This window comes from Micromonas pusilla, assembly GCF_000151265.4.
Source record: "Micromonas pusilla CCMP1545 genomic scaffold MICPUCscaffold_5, whole genome shotgun sequence".
Lineage (NCBI taxonomy): Eukaryota > Viridiplantae > Chlorophyta > Mamiellophyceae > Mamiellales > Mamiellaceae > Micromonas > Micromonas pusilla.
This window is the reverse complement of record NW_003315886.1, coordinates 500,432-516,206: the sequence shown is the minus strand read 5'-3', so window position 1 is coordinate 516,206 and position 15,775 is coordinate 500,432. Positions and strand designations below refer to the sequence as shown.

The 15,775-nt window shown below is 68.2% G+C and overlaps 7 protein-coding genes across 7 annotated transcripts; 6 read left to right on the top strand and 1 right to left on the bottom strand.

Annotated features, from left to right (window-relative positions):
- The first annotated feature begins 342 nt into the window (after positions 1-342).
- SSIIIA (glycosyltransferase family 5 protein) lies at positions 343-4,465 on the top strand. The gene is made up of 3 exons (XM_003058765.1): positions 343-464; positions 763-931; positions 1,511-4,465. The coding sequence occupies exons 2-3, from the start codon at positions 827-829 to the stop codon at positions 4,211-4,213; spliced, it is 2,808 nt and encodes a 935-aa protein (XP_003058811.1). The 5' UTR covers positions 343-464; positions 763-826; the 3' UTR covers positions 4,214-4,465.
- A 175-nt stretch (positions 4,466-4,640) lies between these two features.
- MICPUCDRAFT_39720 (uncharacterized protein) lies at positions 4,641-5,378 on the top strand (the record flags this gene model as incomplete). Its single annotated transcript, XM_003058764.1, has 1 exon — positions 4,641-5,378. One exon carries the CDS (start codon positions 4,641-4,643, stop codon positions 5,376-5,378), a length of 738 nt encoding a protein of 245 aa, XP_003058810.1.
- Positions 5,379-5,959: 581 nt separating this feature from the next.
- MICPUCDRAFT_57951 (uncharacterized protein) lies at positions 5,960-6,604 on the top strand (the record flags this gene model as incomplete). The annotated part of the gene is made up of 1 exon (XM_003058763.1): positions 5,960-6,604. One exon carries the CDS (start codon positions 5,960-5,962, stop codon positions 6,602-6,604), a length of 645 nt encoding a protein of 214 aa, XP_003058809.1.
- A 199-nt stretch (positions 6,605-6,803) lies between these two features.
- On the top strand, positions 6,804-10,613 carry MICPUCDRAFT_57950 (uncharacterized protein; the record flags this gene model as incomplete). The annotated part of the gene is made up of 1 exon (XM_003058762.1): positions 6,804-10,613. One exon carries the CDS (start codon positions 6,804-6,806, stop codon positions 10,611-10,613), a length of 3,810 nt encoding a protein of 1,269 aa, XP_003058808.1.
- A 257-nt stretch (positions 10,614-10,870) lies between these two features.
- Positions 10,871-12,009, top strand: MICPUCDRAFT_26805 (uncharacterized protein). The gene is made up of 3 exons (XM_003058761.1): positions 10,871-11,077; positions 11,395-11,454; positions 11,612-12,009. Exons 1-3 carry the CDS (start codon positions 10,946-10,948, stop codon positions 11,951-11,953), a joined length of 534 nt encoding a protein of 177 aa, XP_003058807.1. The 5' UTR covers positions 10,871-10,945; the 3' UTR covers positions 11,954-12,009.
- A 34-nt stretch (positions 12,010-12,043) lies between these two features.
- MICPUCDRAFT_57948 (uncharacterized protein) lies at positions 12,044-12,985 on the bottom strand (the record flags this gene model as incomplete). Its single annotated transcript, XM_003058387.1, has 1 exon — positions 12,044-12,985. The coding sequence occupies one exon, from the start codon at positions 12,983-12,985 to the stop codon at positions 12,044-12,046; it is 942 nt and encodes a 313-aa protein (XP_003058433.1).
- A 293-nt stretch (positions 12,986-13,278) lies between these two features.
- Positions 13,279-15,105, top strand: MICPUCDRAFT_33445 (uncharacterized protein; the record flags this gene model as incomplete). The annotated part of the gene is made up of 2 exons (XM_003058760.1): positions 13,279-13,304; positions 13,684-15,105. The coding sequence occupies exon 2, from the start codon at positions 13,696-13,698 to the stop codon at positions 15,103-15,105; it is 1,410 nt and encodes a 469-aa protein (XP_003058806.1). The 5' UTR covers positions 13,279-13,304; positions 13,684-13,695.
- Between the last annotated feature and the right edge of the window lie 670 nt (positions 15,106-15,775).

Genomic DNA, 15,775 nt, shown 5'->3' with positions numbered 1-15,775 from the left:
GTGCAACTTTTGAGAGTCGCCGAACCGTTGTTTGTGAGCGAACCCCGGTGCGCGCCTTCCGTCATTCCGGCGCGTTCGTGCGTAGCGACGAACACGCGCGATCGCGACATCGCGCGTTGCTTGACACGCGCTCTCCTTAAAAAGTTCGCGCGCGTTCGCGAGTCGAACGAGCGAAGGACGCCGTCGCAGCCTCCACGCGCGCGCGGGTCCTCGAGACCACATTTTTATCTCGCTCGCGAGCTTCGCATCGCTCGAAGCTTCGCGCGCGCGTCGACCGAGCTTCGAACGCGCGTCCGATCGCGCGAGACGTGATGGCGTTCGCGATGCACAACGCGGCGATCCCCGCGGCGCGCCCCGCGCCCGCGCTCGCGGCGTCCTCCCGACGCGGCGGCGTCACGCGCGGCGTCGCTCCTCTTCGCGCGAAGGTCGCCCTTGGCGCGAACACGCGGTGCGTCCTCCCGCCCGTCCCACCCACCACGACGACGCCGCGCGCGCGGGCGTCGCGGGCGCGATGCGAGACGCGCTCGCGCGATCTCTCGCGCGCGAGTCGCTCGAGGATCACGTCGTCGACACCGCGAGCGCGAACCCGAGCGTCGCGCGCGTCGCGGCGCCGCCCGCCGCGTCGGAAGCGTCGCGCGCGTCGCGATCCGCGCACCGCTCTATCCTCCGCGCGCCAATAAAATGCCCGCACGCGATCTGACCTCCGCGCCTCCCCCCCCGCGCGCCCCCCCCCGCCCCCGCCCCCCGATCGTCTCCCCGCAGGCGCGCGGCGCGACGCGCGGTCACCGCCAACGCCGAGGAGAGCGGCGGCATCGACCCGTCGACGATGACCGGCGACGAGCTCGACCGCGCGATCGAGGAGCAAAAGGCGAAACTCGCCGCGGCGCAGGCGGCGTACGCCGCCGCCGCGGGCGAGACCCCGATCCCGCCGGTCCCGCCGCCGCCGGTCCCGCCGCCGCCGCCGCCGCCGCCGCCGCCCGCGCCGCCCGGTGCGGACGCGGCCGCGGCGGCCCCCGCGGCGGCCCCCGCGGAGCCGGCGCAGCACGCGAGCCGACTGACGCCGCCGGCGACGGGCGTCAACTCGGCGCCGCCGAACATGACGGAGACGTTCATCCCCAAGCGGAAGCTCCCGCAGGCGCCGCCGCCGCCGGGGGTGGTCGTACCGCCGGCGGCTCCTGCGGCGGCCGCGGCGGCCGCGCCCGCGGCTGACCCGACCGTCGTCGATCCGGCTCCCGCGGCGGCCGCGCCCGCGGCTGACCCGACCGTCGTCGATCCCACCGCGGCGTTTGACCCCAACTCGGTCGTCCTCACCCCCGAGGAGATCGCCGCGGCGCTCGCCGCGGAGAACGCCGCCGCGGAGGCTGCGAAGGAGGCTGAGCTCGCGAGGCTCGCCGCGGAAGCGGAGGAGAAGAGGATCAAGGAGGAGAAGAAAGCCGCGAAGGCGGCGGCCAAGGCGGAGAAGGATTACGTCAATAACGCGGAGAAGCTCGTCGCGAAGACGCCCGCGGAGCACGTCGCGGCGGGCCCCACGGACGTCCTCTTCTTCACCGTGCCGGACCGACTGGTCGCGGGGAAACCGGCGAAGATTTACATCAACACCTGGAACAGCGGCATCCTCAAGGATAAGCACAACGTTCGCATCACCGCCGGGTACAACGACTGGAAGCTCGAAAACTTCGACACGAGCATGAAGCCCGTCGGCGACGTCGCCAAGGGGTGCTTCTACACCGAGCTCGAAGTCCCCGAGCTCGCGTACGGTTTAAACTTCGTCCTGGAGGCGGACGGGCAGTGGGATAACAACAACAAGGACAACTGGTACGCGGACGTGCACTTCGGCAAGTCGCGAGAGGAGATCGTCACGCTCATGAAGGAGAAAAAGGAGTACGACGAAGACTTCGCGATCGCGTCCAAGGAGATCGAGACGGAGCGGTACGAAGAGGGCTCGCGAAGAGAAAACGTCGCGGACGGGGAGATTCACATGTACGGGAGGTGCATCGTGAGGACGCACGATAACCTCGAGGCGGGGAAGATGGCGTACTTGCTCTTCAACAAAGCGCACAACCCGATCGGCGGCCCGAGCGGGAAGCTCATCGCGCACATCGGCACGAACAAGTTCGCGATGGGCACGGAGGCGGAGCTCATTCTCGAGCCGGTGAAGACGGAGCGCGTGGACGATGACAACTACTGGTACGGCGCGTCTTTCTTGGTGCCGCCGACGGCGTACACCCTGGATTTCGTCATCTCGGACGAGAAGAAGGAAAACTGGGACAACAACGACGGGAACGACTACCGCCTCCTCGTGGACACCTTCGGCGGCGCGACGGAGAAGGACTGGGACGCGAGGGTTCAGAAGCGCATCAAGAAGCTCGCGGAGCAACGGATCATCGACGCGGAAAACAGGAAAATTTGGGAGGCGGCGAGAAAGGTTGAACGCGCGGAGAAGCGACGGAAAGCGCGCATGGTCACGGTGAAGCAGCAGCAGCACATCATGACGTGCGAGCCAACGATCGTGAACGCCGGGGACGAGGTCACGATCAAGTACAACCCCGGGAACACCAACTTGAGCGAGGCGGAGACGGTGTACATCACCGGCGGGTTCAACCGCTGGACGCACGCGGATAACATCCCGGAGACGGCGATGATTCCGTCCGCCGCCGCCGGCGTCGGCACGGAGGCGCTCGTGGAGTTCAAGGTGAAAGTGCCCGAGGACGCGTGGATGATGGACTTCGTCTTCAGCGACGGCGTCGGAGAGGGCGCGACGTACGACAACCACTTTGGCAGGGATTACCACGTCCCTATCGAGGGGTCCACGACGGAGCGGCCGCCGCTGCACGTCATGCACGTCTCCGTGGAGATGGCGCCGATCGCGAAGGTTGGCGGCCTCGGCGACGTCATCACCGCGCTCGCGCGCGCGGTGGCGGACCAAGGGAACCTCGTCGAGATCATCCTACCGCACTACCAGTTCTTCGGCGCGAGCCCGATGCTCCAGCACATGGAGTACGAGACTAACTTTGACTGGGGCGGGTGCGGGATCACCGTGTCGCGGTGCATCGTCGAGAACATCCAGGTGTTTTTCATCCAGCCCTCGAACGGGATGTTCGCGAAGGACGCGGTGTACGGCTGGAACGACGATGGGCAGAGATTTGACTTTTTCTGCAACGCCGCGCTCGAGTTCCTTCTCCAGACGGGTCGCCAGCCGGACATTCTGCACTGCCACGACTGGTCCACCGCGGAGGTCGCGGGCGCGTTCTGGGGCAACTACCACCAGTACGGCCTGTGGAAACCGAACGTGGTCTTCACGATCCACAACATGAACTACGGCCAGGCTAAGATTGGTATGGCGAGCGCCGCGAGCCAGGTCACGACGACGGTTTCGCCGTCGTACGCGGGGGAGGTGAGCGGTCACCCCGCGGTGAGCGGCGCGACGGCGTACGGCAAGTTCCACGGCGTGAGGAACGGCATCGACCCGGAGATTTGGGACCCGGACACCGATCAGTTCCTTCCGATGAACTACAACGCGGACACGCACGAGGCGGGGAAGCGACGCGCGCGCGAGGAGATCCAAGGCAGGCTCGGGCTCACCTGGGGCGCGGACCAGCCGCTCGTCGGCGTCGTCTCGCGTCTGACGGCGCAGAAGGGCCTCGACCTGATCAAGCACTCGATCGGGCACTCGCTGAAGAGAGGCGCGCAGTTCGTCCTCCTCGGCTCCGCGCCGGACCCGAGGGTCCAGGGCGACTTCAACGCGCTCGCCGGGAGCATGGGCGGGCCCAACGCGGCGTTTTGCTTCGCGTTCGACGAGCCGCTGTCGCACTTGGTGTACGCCGCCGCGGATTTCATCCTCGTCCCGTCCATGTTCGAGCCGTGCGGTCTGACGCAGATGATCTCCATGCGCTACGGCGCCGTCCCGGTCGTGCGCGCGACCGGCGGGCTGCGAGACACCGTGTTCGACCTCGACAACGACAAGGAGCGCGCGGCGTGGGAGGTGGACGGGAGCACGGATTACAAGGCGACGGGCGACCAGACCAACGGGTTTTCGTTCGACATGACGGACACGCAGGGGCTCGAGTACGCGCTCGATCGCGCGCTGGACTCGTACTACAACGACAAGAAGTGGTTCCGCTCATTGCAGGAGCGGATCATGAGGCAGGACTGGTCGTGGAACCGACCAGCGCTGGATTACATCGAGCTGTACTACGCCGCGATCGGGAAGTGATTTATCGAGGCGACTTTCGCGGCGAAGGATGGATGGAGAGATAATATTTTTACGCGACGGGCGACGGTCGGTCGCGTCGCGCGGCGTGGAGAATAGGGCGACGAGACGAGGGGTGAGCGCGCGCGGTTGGCGTCGAGACGCGACGCGACGCGCGCTCGAGTTGAAACGCGTGGGGGTGAAGGTAGACGCGAGGTGTACGAGTAGGCAGTGGGCCGCTGCTTTTGATTCAAAACTTAAGTGAGAGTTTCGTTCACCGGTCGTTCACGCTCGGCCCGATCAAGCGCGCGCACTGAGATGAACGATTTGATCCGACGAGCAAGCGCGCGTCCTTTCGCGATGATGAGACCAGACGCCGCGCCGCGCTGCGGCGGTCGTGCTGCCAAGTCATCAATCAGACCGGCGGTCGCGCTCGCGCTCGCACGGCACGATGCTGTCCGCGCGCGTGACCTCCTCCGCCGCCGCGTCCACGACGACGTCGTCCCGGCGCGCCGCGTTCGCGAGCGGCGGCGGCGCCAGAGGCGTCGCCGCGCTCGCGCGCGCGCCCGCGCCCCCTCGCGCGCGCGCCTCCGACCGCGGAAGATCGCTCGTCGTCCGCGCGGACGTCCGGAAGCGGTGGCGCAGCAGCAAGTCCATGACGCTGACGATCAAGGACGAGGACGACGCGCACGACTTCGCGTCGTACATCAGCGACGGCGAGCGCATCATCTGCGTGACGTTCCCGGACGAGGACCGCAGAGAGAAGCTCGACGACACCGCGTGGAGGGTGCGGCTGAGACCGTTCGAGTTCTTCAACTTCAAAGCCACGGTGTTCTGTACGCTCAGGCTCACGCCGAAGAAGGACGGCCTGCACCTCACCGCGGAGGACCTCACGATCGAAGGCCTCCCTGACGAGTTCGGCGTGAACGGGAAGGTGTGGCTCGTCATGGACGGCGCGCTGAAGCCGGCGAGGACGGCGAACTCGGCGGGGAGGAAGGTGCTCGGAAAGATCACCGTGAACCTCACCGCGGACGTGAACGACGTGGTCGCGATCGTGCCCGGGTTGGACGACGCGGTGAACCTCATCAACGACACGGTGATATCGAACCTGCAAGGGAGCTTGAACGCGACGATCGCGGGGGATTACGCGCGGTGGAAGGTGAACCAGAGAGCCGAGGCGCTCGCCTGATGTGATTGACGCGACGACGCGACGCGACGCGCGCGAGATCGTTCCGCGCGTGCGCTGTAATCACGCGCGTCTTCTCGACTCTTCGGTTTCGAGCGCTCCCGCGTCGTCGGCGACACCGTATCATCGTTCGTCGTAGTTCTGGCCGATAGTTCCCGGCGTTCGCGTCCTCGCTGCGACACCCGCGCCCGCGCGCGAACGCGGCGGCACCCCGAAAAGAACCCGATAGCGTTCATCGTCGCATGCCGATCAAGCTTGACCGGCTCGACCGGTATCGATTGGCCTTTGACCGTCCGACGAGAAATAACGCCTTTCTACGTACGCGCTCAATTCAAAAGTGCTCGAGCCGCCCCTGGCCTTCAGAAGCCAGGGCGCCGAGACGCGCGACGCCCGGCGAAGGCACGCGCGACCGGCGTCGTATCCTCGCGACGCGCGGACGCGGCGAGGTCGCGCGTGGGGGGAGCGCTCGGGCGCGCGTGGACGCGGGAACGCGCGAGATTCGTCGGACGGCACGACGCGCGTCGTCGACGTCGTCGTCGTCGTCGTCGTCGTCGTCGGACGCTCCGCTCGGCCGCGCGGGGACGATGCCGCTCCCGCCCGCGATCCCGAAGCTGGACCTCTCGCGCGTGACCCCGCACGACTTCCACGCGCACGCGATGACGCAGATGGACTCGCCCTCGGAGGACGCACATCACGCGCGGCTGTACCGCGAGCCGTCCGAGGAATCGAACGCGTTCGAGGCGCGCGCGCGCGACGACGACGACGTCGTCTCCGTCTCCTCCTCCGAGGCGTCGAGCGGCTACGAGGAGCCGGTGATGACGCGGTCGTCGTCGTCCACGCCGTCGCGCGCGCTCGTCCGCGCGCCGACGCCGCCGCCGCGCGAGACCGAGACGGCGTCGTCGTCATCCCCCGCGGTCCGAGATCTCGACCCCGAGTGCCTAGAGATGTTCAAAACGCTGGACCGCGGCGGCGACGGCGCCGTGAACGTGCGCGAACTCATCATCGCCCTCAGGTTCTCGCCCGCGATCGCCGCGAAGCTGAACCTCCCGACGCGCGTCCGGCAGGAGGACGGCACCCGCGACGCGATCGAGGCGTTCTTCCGCGCCCTGGACGTGAACGACGACCGGTCGCTGTCTCTGGAGGAGTTCGCCGCGGCGTTCGCGTCTCAGGTGCGTCCTATACACTGGTCCCCATACGACCGCGTTCGCGTGGTGAACGCCGATCCTTAAGGAATTTTCCCGGCGTATCTCTCCGCCCACCCCTCGCTTTCAATCCCCACCCTCGGCGCCTTTCAACGCCAGCTGACGCCTTTCAACTCCACCCCGACATTCGCTCGTATAGAACGGCCCTCGTCCGGACCGCTCGGAGCGCTCGCCGACGAGACGGCTGCCTCGCGCGCCGTCGCCGCCGCCGCCGGCATCGCCGCCGATGCTCCAGATCGCGGACGTCAGCCCGGAGAAGTCTCGGACGCACTGGTCCGCGACGAGGAAGCCGAGGCGGGATCCCGCGTCCGCCGCGCCCCCCCCGCGAGGCGCGCGAATAGCCGCGGAGCGACACGCCGCGGCGATTCGCGTGCAACGCATCCAACGCGGGAGGATCGCGCGGCGCGACGTCGCGGCCATGAAGCGAGCGCGAGCGGCAGAGACGCGGGAGCGGTCGGAGCGAGACGGCGAAGAGGCGAGGACGCGCGCCGAGCGCGGCGCGACGGAGGCGAGGGCGAGGGTGAAGTCCGCGCGCGCGGAGGAGCGTCGAGCGAGAGCGGCGGCGCGGGAGAGCGCGCCGGAGCGCGTGAAGGAACAGCGCGAGGCGTTCGCCGCGATCGCGTCGAAGCGTCACGCGACGCACGAGAGGAAGCTTCTGAAGGCTGAGATGGCCGCCGAGGCGGAGCGAGACGCGATCCGAGCCGTCGCCGCCGCCGACCGCGCGCGCGCGCCGTCGTCCGCGTCGAAGGGCGGGCAGCCGAACCGCCCGCGGACCGCGGGCGCGACGCCGCCGAGCGCGACTCACGCGCACGCGCGACTCGACGCGCGCGAGGCGGTCAAGCTCGCGGCGCGGCGGCTCGCGGCGAAGCTCGACGCGGAGGAATCGGAGCGGGCCGAGCGGACGGCGGCGAGGGAGGCGGCGTTGCGAGCGGGCTGGAGCGCGAAGTTCCCGGGCGAGGCGAGCCACGTCGTGCGGTTGGAACGCGAGCGCGAATTACGCGCGCGCCAGTCCGGAGAATACGGCGGCGGGGGCGGCGGCGGCGCGGGCCGGGGCTCCATCGGGCGCGCCGACGACGCGCTGCGCGCCTCCGCGGAGCTGTTCGGAGGCTTCGAGGACGAGCGAAGAGCGTCGTGGCGAGAGGAGAGCGACGCGATCAGGAGAAGCTTCGAGCCGACGCGCGAGGACGCGCTCACGCCGGCGGAGCGCGAGATTCGAGAGGCGATGAAGATCGCGAACGAGGCGGACAGCGCGCTCGCGAAGGCGGAGGCGCGATACGCGAGGGCCAAGGCGAGAGCGAACGACGCCAAGGTGAGCGTCGTGCGCCTCAAGAACGCGGCGCCGACGCCCGGGGGGAGGTCTCGCGGCGCTGTCGATCGGTCGTCGGCGCGCTCTTCGGCGCGCTCGTCGCGCGCGTCGAAGGCGGCGTCGTTGAGGTCGTCGCGAGGGGACGGGTCCGCGGCGGGCGACGTCTCGATCGTGAATCCGCGAGCGTCGCGCGTCGGCGCGGCGCGGTCGTCCGTCGACGGCGAATACGTCCCGTCGCGAGCGAGGTCCCCGGCGCGGTCTTCCGTCGAGGTTGGCGTCCCGTCGCGCGCGTCGTCGATCGCGAAGTCCCCCCCGGCGCGGTCGACGACGCCCGCGGAGGACAAGAGAGCGGCGCGGAAGCAGCGACGCCTGGAGCAGTTTTTCCAGGAAGATATTCGCAAGTCCACGGCGTCGCTTCGCGCGTCCGCGTCCAAGTCCAAGGATTCGGACTCGGACGACGAAGAGATCGACCCGCGCGTCCTCGCGGCGAAGCGCGCGCGCGACGCCGCTCGGACCCGCGCCGCGTGGGTCCGCGCGGAGGTGCAGGCCAACCTCGAAGACGACGAACACAAGACGAGGGCGCTGCTAGCCTTTTTCAACGCGCGAGCGGAGGGGAAGACGCTGATCGATCCGTCGTACGAGCGCGCCGCGTGCGAGGCTGCGATCGGGATGCCCGCGCTGGAGGGCTGCGCCGCGCACCTGCCCGCGGTGTTCGCGGGGTGTTCCGCGGAGATGCACCCGGCGGGCGCGGTCATCGCGCGCGAGGGCGAGCGCGGGGAGGAGATGTGTGTCGTCGTCGGCGGCGAGGTGGGGCTGTTTCAGCTCAGGGATAACCCGAAAGGAGCCGCGGGGTTGGAGACGAGCGATCTGCTGTGGGACCCGATCGTGTTATCGCGGCGACCGAAGACGGCGTTCGCGACGGAGAAGGCGAGCTCGAGCGGGTACGGGCGCGGCGCGGTTCGGGCGCGCGCGCGGCCGGCGACGGCGAGCGCGGGCGCGGGCGAGGACGCGAAGCCGCGGCGTCGTTCGATGCGAGAGAAGGAAGTCGACGCGGTCGCGACCAAGGCTGGCGACGAGGAGGAGTGCGTCAGGCTCGGCGCGCCGAGACGCGCGGGACGGCTCGCGCGGCGGGTGAAATTCGGCGAGTGCTTCGGCGAGGGCGCGGTGACGCGGCCGAAGGGCGAGGAGGCTCGCGGCGCCACCGCCGTCGCGCTCGCGGACGTCGTCCTCCTCACGCTTCGAAAGTGGAAGTACGACGCGATCCTCGGCGTCGTCGAGGCTTCCGCGGCGCAGAAAACGCGCGAGTTTCTCCGCACGACGGATCTGTTCCCTCGCGACAGGGTCTCCGACGCGGACCTTCTCGCGCTCGCGGAGAAGCTGACGGCGACGCGCGTCGCGCCCGGCGACGTCGTCGTGAAATCAGGCGACGCCCCCAAGGGCGTCTTCTTCATCGTGTCCGGGACCGCGCGCGTGTACGCGCGATCCGCGACGTACGTGGACGGCGTGTACCTCGACGGTCGCGGCAGCGCGCGCTCGTCGAGCTCCGCGCCGTGGGCGGGGATCGACCGCGAGCCGCTCGCGTTGAGGAAAAATACCGGGCGCGGCGGCGGCGCGATCCGCGACGGCGATCCGCGGCTTGGGAAGGTCACGGAGATCGCGCTCGGGGTGCTGTCCACCCCCGCGCTGTTCGGGGAGGAGTGTCTCGCTCCTCGCGCCAAGGACGAGGGCAGCGAGGGCGTCGGGACGCACTTGTTCACGGTCAAAGCCGGGGGCGGGGGCGAGGAAGAGACGAAGTCGGAGAGGTTGTTGCACGCGTTGCGTCTGGACCCCGAGGACGCGCGCTGGCTCCCGCCGTCCGTGTCTCGCAGGCTCAGGAGCCTCGCGAAGAGCACCGCGGCGGCGGCGAGGGAGGCGCACGACGCGCTGAAGGCGACGCCCCCCGAGGCGATGGTCGATGGCGGGAACGACGAGAACGCGCCCGCGCCCGCGCGCGCCGCGCGAAGGGCGAGCGGCGGCGGCGGCGGCGGCGGTTCGAAATCCGCGCCGACGACGCCCGCGCTCCGACCGAGCGGCTCCGGGTCCGGGACGCGCCGCTCTCCCCGCGATTTCCGGCGATCGAGCGGCGATCGCATCCCGATCGGCGTCGGTCTCGGTGGCGGCGGCGGGCGCCTGCGCGAGGTTGGACGGCGCGCGGAAGAGCGCATCGAGCGTCGACGCGGCGGGACGACGACGCCGACGACGACGACGCCGACGCGCTCGGAACCGGGACGTCGTCGGGATCGGGACGGAGACCGACGCGCGGAGTCCGCGTCCCCCGCGCGCGCGTGGGACCACTACGCGTCCATCGACGCGGACGAGGACGACGCGGAGGACGACGACGCCGTCGACGACATCGTCGCTGCGCCGTCCGCGCGACGGGCGTCCTCGCGCCCGCGGACGACGGCGAGCGAGAAGCTGGCGAAGTTTCTGTCGCGCAAGACGCGAAACAGAGAGACGCCGGCGCCGGCGGCGCCGGCGCCGGCGCGGAGCTCGCCCGCGCGCTACGGCGCTCCCGCGCCCGTCGTCCGAATGACGAAGAAAGCCGCCGCGATGGCGGCGAGGAACCGACCGACCGAGCGCTGGGCGAGCGAGCCGCCGTTCGACGGAGGAGAAGGATTGGCCGCGTCGGCGCCGGCGCGGGCGCCGAGGAGCCGCGTCGTCGGCGACGCGGGTCGTGTGGGGTCCGTTTGACCGCTGACCGCGCTCGCGGCGTACGCGCGGGAGACGAACGAGGACGGCGACGATGTCCTCGGCGTCGGCGACAGCGTCGACGCGAACGTGGGGTTCACGTTCGAGCGCTCGAGTGCGGGAGACGAGGCGTTTCAGGATGCATCAGCTTAGGAAAAGTTGGTTCGATCAAATTTGATCTGAAAAAATCCATTCTCGTCCGCGTCAGCTGGACGGCTTTATTGAGCACCCGCAGGCACATCTCGACGCGCTTTGAGGATCGCACCCTTGGTGTCCGTTCCCCAACCTCCCAACGTCCACCACCCGCTTCCGCACGACCACTTACATCAGGCCAGATGGGGGTCGACGACCACGACACGTTTTCCGGGCTCACCGCCCTGCAAGCCGCTGCCGCGGCGGGAGACGTGTCGAAGTGCATCGAACTTCTCGACGCGGGCGCGGACATGAACATCCAAGCCAACGGCGAGGTGCGCGCGCGCGTCTGCGCGCTTCACCACCGCGGATCGTCTCCTCGCGCGCGTCGCCAGCGTGAATCTCGCGCGATCTCGGGAGATTCACCAAGACGCCGTCGCGCCGCGCGCGTTCTCCGCGATCGCGCGATCGCGCTTTTCCCAACCGTGTCGGGATTTATCTAACAATTCGCGCGTGCCGATCCGTCGGACCCCTTCCGGGAACGCGCGCGCGTCGCCTCCGCGACGTCCCGTTCGCCCTCGACGCGACCGCGCGCATTCATCACCATCGCGACTAAGACGTCCCTCGCCTCAAACCTCGCAAACCTCGACAGAACGCGGGCAAGACCGCGGCGATGCTCGCCGCGGGGAACGGCTCCGAAGATATTCTGAAGGTTTGGTTCGAGCTCACCCTCTCTTCTCGAGCTCTTCTTCGCTTGACCCGTTTCATCCGACTGTTCCGTCAGTAACACGCACTTTACGATGAATCTCTAATGACATGTCTATCAGCTCGTGACCATGTATATTTTGTTTGAACGACCCTACCTCAAGGCGATGAACCGCGGACCGTCCCTGCTCAACCTGAAAGACGCGGACGGCGGCACCGCGGCGATGTCCGCGGCCGTGCACTGCCACGTCAGCGTTTTGAAGTACCTCATCGAGAAGAAGGTGGACCTGAACGCGACGGATAGCGACGGGTGGACCGCGCTCATGTACGCGTGCACGGTCGGGAACAAGGAGGAAGTTGAACTTCTGATCGCCGCGGGCGCCGACGCGTCCATAAAAAACAGCGACGGCCACACCGCCATGGACATCTGCAAGCAGAGCAAGAAGAGCCACCCGCTGATCAAGATCCTAGACCCGCTCGAGCCGATGCCGACGGTGGCGGAGTGATGACGTGATAGCATCGTGTTGTATGAACATAACCTTACAGTGAGAAGGAGAAGAAGAAGAAGAAGTCAACCGCCGCCGCCGACGGGAGCTCTAACTTCTATACGCGTGCCTATCCCGTCGGGGTTCGAAGCCGCCGCGCCCTCCGCGGCTGTCCCGCCCCCCCCCCCACCCCGCGCCGCGTCCACCGCCACCGCTCGCGTCCACGCCGACGACGCCCAGCGTCATCGCCAGGACGACCGCGAGCGCGACGACCAGCGCGAAGACGACGCACGCGCCGACGACGCACGCGTTTCTCTTCCACCAGAACGCGGCGGCGGCGGCTTTTCCGCGCTCCGCGACGCCGCGCTTCGGCGAGCGCGTTCTACCCCCGTGCGACGCCTTGGTAGACGACGGGCTGTCGTCGTCGTCCGCGGCGCCGTAGGATCCGCCGTGAGAATGCAGCAACACGAGCTCCTCCCCCGCGCGCGTCCGTCGTCTTCCGCGCGAGCTCCCCGCCGCGGATTGCCCGTCGCGCGAGTTCGGGGACCCGGACGTCGCCGCGGACGGCGAGAACGACACAATCGTCCCGGTCACGCCGCGCCCGTCCCCTTCCTCCCCCTCCTCGTCCTCCTCCTCCTCGTGCAGCGACTGCGACGCGGCGCCTTCCTCCATCGCCTCGAGCTCCGCGTTCGCGCGCGCGCGCTCCTCGAGCTCGCCGCGGACGCTCGTCTTGCGTCGCGGCTTGGACAATTTCGTGGACGACGCGTAGAAGATGGCGGGGTTCGGGTCGTCCGGTGGGTCGTCCTTGTCGCGCTTCCGCCTCCGCCGCGGCGGCGTTCGGAACGCGGGGTCGGCGTCCGCGTCGTCCTGACTGCCGCGACGCGGCGGGTGCGCGTGCCGGCGTCCCATCGACATGTTCGACGACGGGCTCGGCGACCTCCTCTCGGGGGTGTGCCCGCCGTCCGAGGAGACGCTCCTGACGCTCCTGCCGCTCGCGTCGATCAGCGGATCACTCTCCGAGTTCTTGCAGCATTTTGAGCCTTTGCCTCCCATCGCGCGCGCGACACCCCGCCCGCCGCTGCGGCGACGTCCGCGCGCGCGGCAAGTCCGACGATTATCTGGTCCCTTCGCGTGCTGGCTCGCGATCCATCGTACTCGTCGTAACAACACCGTTCGGTTCCATCGGTCACGCGAAAGGGACCGATGAACCGGCTTCCTTGAAAGGAAAAGAAGCCATTTCGTCGATGAAATCGATCGCGAGACGACGACGACGAATCTGCGCCGTCCGTCGCTCGGAGCGTTCTTTCTTCACCGTCGGCCGCCGCGACGGCGCGCTCTTTTCCCGCATCGCATCGCACGCGACACGCACGAGGTGCGCGATCTGCGACGTCTCGCGCGCCCGTTTCTTCGTTTTCCTCCTCGCTCCTCGCTCTCGCCGCGCGTTCGCGCGATCGCGGTCGCGGTCGCGATGTCGCCGCGTCCGTCCGCGCGTTTTTCCGCGCGCGCGATGGATTGCGGCTGCGGAACGTCGGCGCGAAACGCTTCGGGGCGACGACGCGCGCCGATCTCGCGCGATCGCCGCGCGCGTCGCCTCGAAATCGCTCCCGCGCGTCGTCTCGCCCCCCCCCGCGACCCTCCCCGCGCCTCGCGCGCGTCGTGGCCCCTCGTCCCCACCCCGCGGACGCTGGCTGACGGTCATCTTCTTTATCTTCCCCCGCGCCGCCCTTCTCCCGCGCCGTCGCCTCGCCCAGACACTCAGCACAATGGCTACCGACGGCAAGGAGCACCTCTCCATCGTGATCTGCGGTCACGTCGACTCTGGTAAGTCGACGACCACCGGTCGCCTCATCTTCGAGCTCGGAGGCATCCCCGAGCGCGAGGTCGAGAAGCTCAAGGCGGAGGCTGACGCGCTCGGCAAGTCTTCCTTCGCGTTCGCGTTCTACATGGACCGCCAAAAGGAGGAGCGCGAGCGTGGTGTCACCATCTCGTGCACGACCAAGGAGTTCTTCACGGACAACTGGCACTACACCATCATCGACGCCCCGGGCCACAGAGATTTCATCAAGAACATGATCTCCGGCGCCGCGCAGGCGGACGTCGCGCTCCTCATGGTCCCCGCGGACGGTAACTTCACCACCGCGATCCAGAAGGGCAACCACAAGGCCGGTGAGGTCCAGGGCCAGACCCGCCAGCACGCGCGTCTCATCAACCTTCTCGGTGTCAAGCAGCTCATCGTCGGCATCAACAAGATGGACTGCGACACCGCGGGCTACAAGGAGTCTCGCTACGAGGAGATCCGCAACGAGATGAAGAACATGCTCATCAAGGTTGGCTGGAAGAAGGACTACGTCGAGAAGTGCGTCCCCGTCCTCCCCATCTCCGGCTGGATGGGCGACAACCTCATCAAGAAGACCACCAACATGGACTGGTGGAAGGGCATGGACTGCGAGGACTACGCGGGCAAGGGCACCAAGCACCACGTCGACTGCCTCCTCGACGTGCTCAACGGCATGGTCAACAAGCCCGAGCGTCTTCCGGACGCGGCGATGCGCCTCCCCATCTCCGGCGTGTACAAGATCAAGGGTGTCGGTGATGTCCTCGCCGGCCGCGTCGAGCAGGGTGGCGTCCGCCCCGGTGAGGAGGTTGTCTTCATCCCGACCCACACCGTCTCCAACCCCTGCACCGGCAAGGTTTTCACCGTCGAGATGCACCACAAGCGCGTCGAGATCGCGCACCCCGGTGACAACGTCGGCATGAACATCAAGGGTCTCGACAAGATCAACATGCCCCGCACTGGTGACGTCATGATCTACAAGAAGGACGACTCCCTCAAGGCGTGCCAGGACTTCAACGCGCAGGTCCAGGTCCTCGACGTCCCCGGTCAGCTCAAGCCCGGCTACTCCCCCGTCGCGTTCGTGCGCTGCGGCCGCTCCGCGTGCAAGATGACCACCCTCGTCTTCAAGGTCGGCAAGGAGACCGGCGGCAAGAAGCTCGAGTCCCCCCAGGCCCTCAAGTCCAACGAGGTCGCCGAGGCTGTCTTCGAACCCCAGCACCCCTTCGTTGTCGACCACTTCAAGGCGTGCGACGGTCTTGCGCGCATCGCGTTCCTCGACGGCAACACCGCCGTCATGCTCGGCAAGATCACCAAGGTGACCTTCAAGGCTGACAAGTAAGTTCGGGTTAGTATTAGCTAGAGAGTCTTCCGCTGATGGGTTAATAGGCGCCTGACTTTTCCTTAGCGAATAACCCTGAAACTTAGTCACCTTAGAAGCTGCGTTGTGTATGCGAAATATTACATCAACCGACTGTCTTAACTCGTAAGCGCGCGGCACTTCTCGCAGTTCGTCGCGCTTCAAATCGCTCGTCGGTCAACGCGCGTCGACCTCAGTCCACAGAGCGCGGCGGCGGGACGTCCCGCGACGCCATGGCGGACGACGACGACCTCTACGGAGGGTACACCGCCACCGCGTCGTCGAACGTGCGTCCCGTCCCTCGTCGCGAACCCGCGCCGCCCGTCCCGTCGCTCGACCGATCGCGCGCATTCTTCGCGCCGACCGAACGCGAACGTCGCCGCGAACCCCTCCGAGGACCCACGAGATCCGCGCTCCCACGCTTCACCCCCCTCACCTCCACCTCCACCGCTCCGTCTCGCCCCTCTCGCAGTCGAACGACGCGACCGCCGCGTTCAACGCGCCGCCCGCGGCCGGGACGACGCGACCGCCGACGGTGCGCGCTCGCGCCTCGCCTCGCCTCATCGTCTCGTCGCGCTCGGTGCCAGCTGTGCATTCAAATCGATCGCGTCGCTCGTCTCTCGTCTCTCGTCTCTCCCCTCTCCCGACGAAC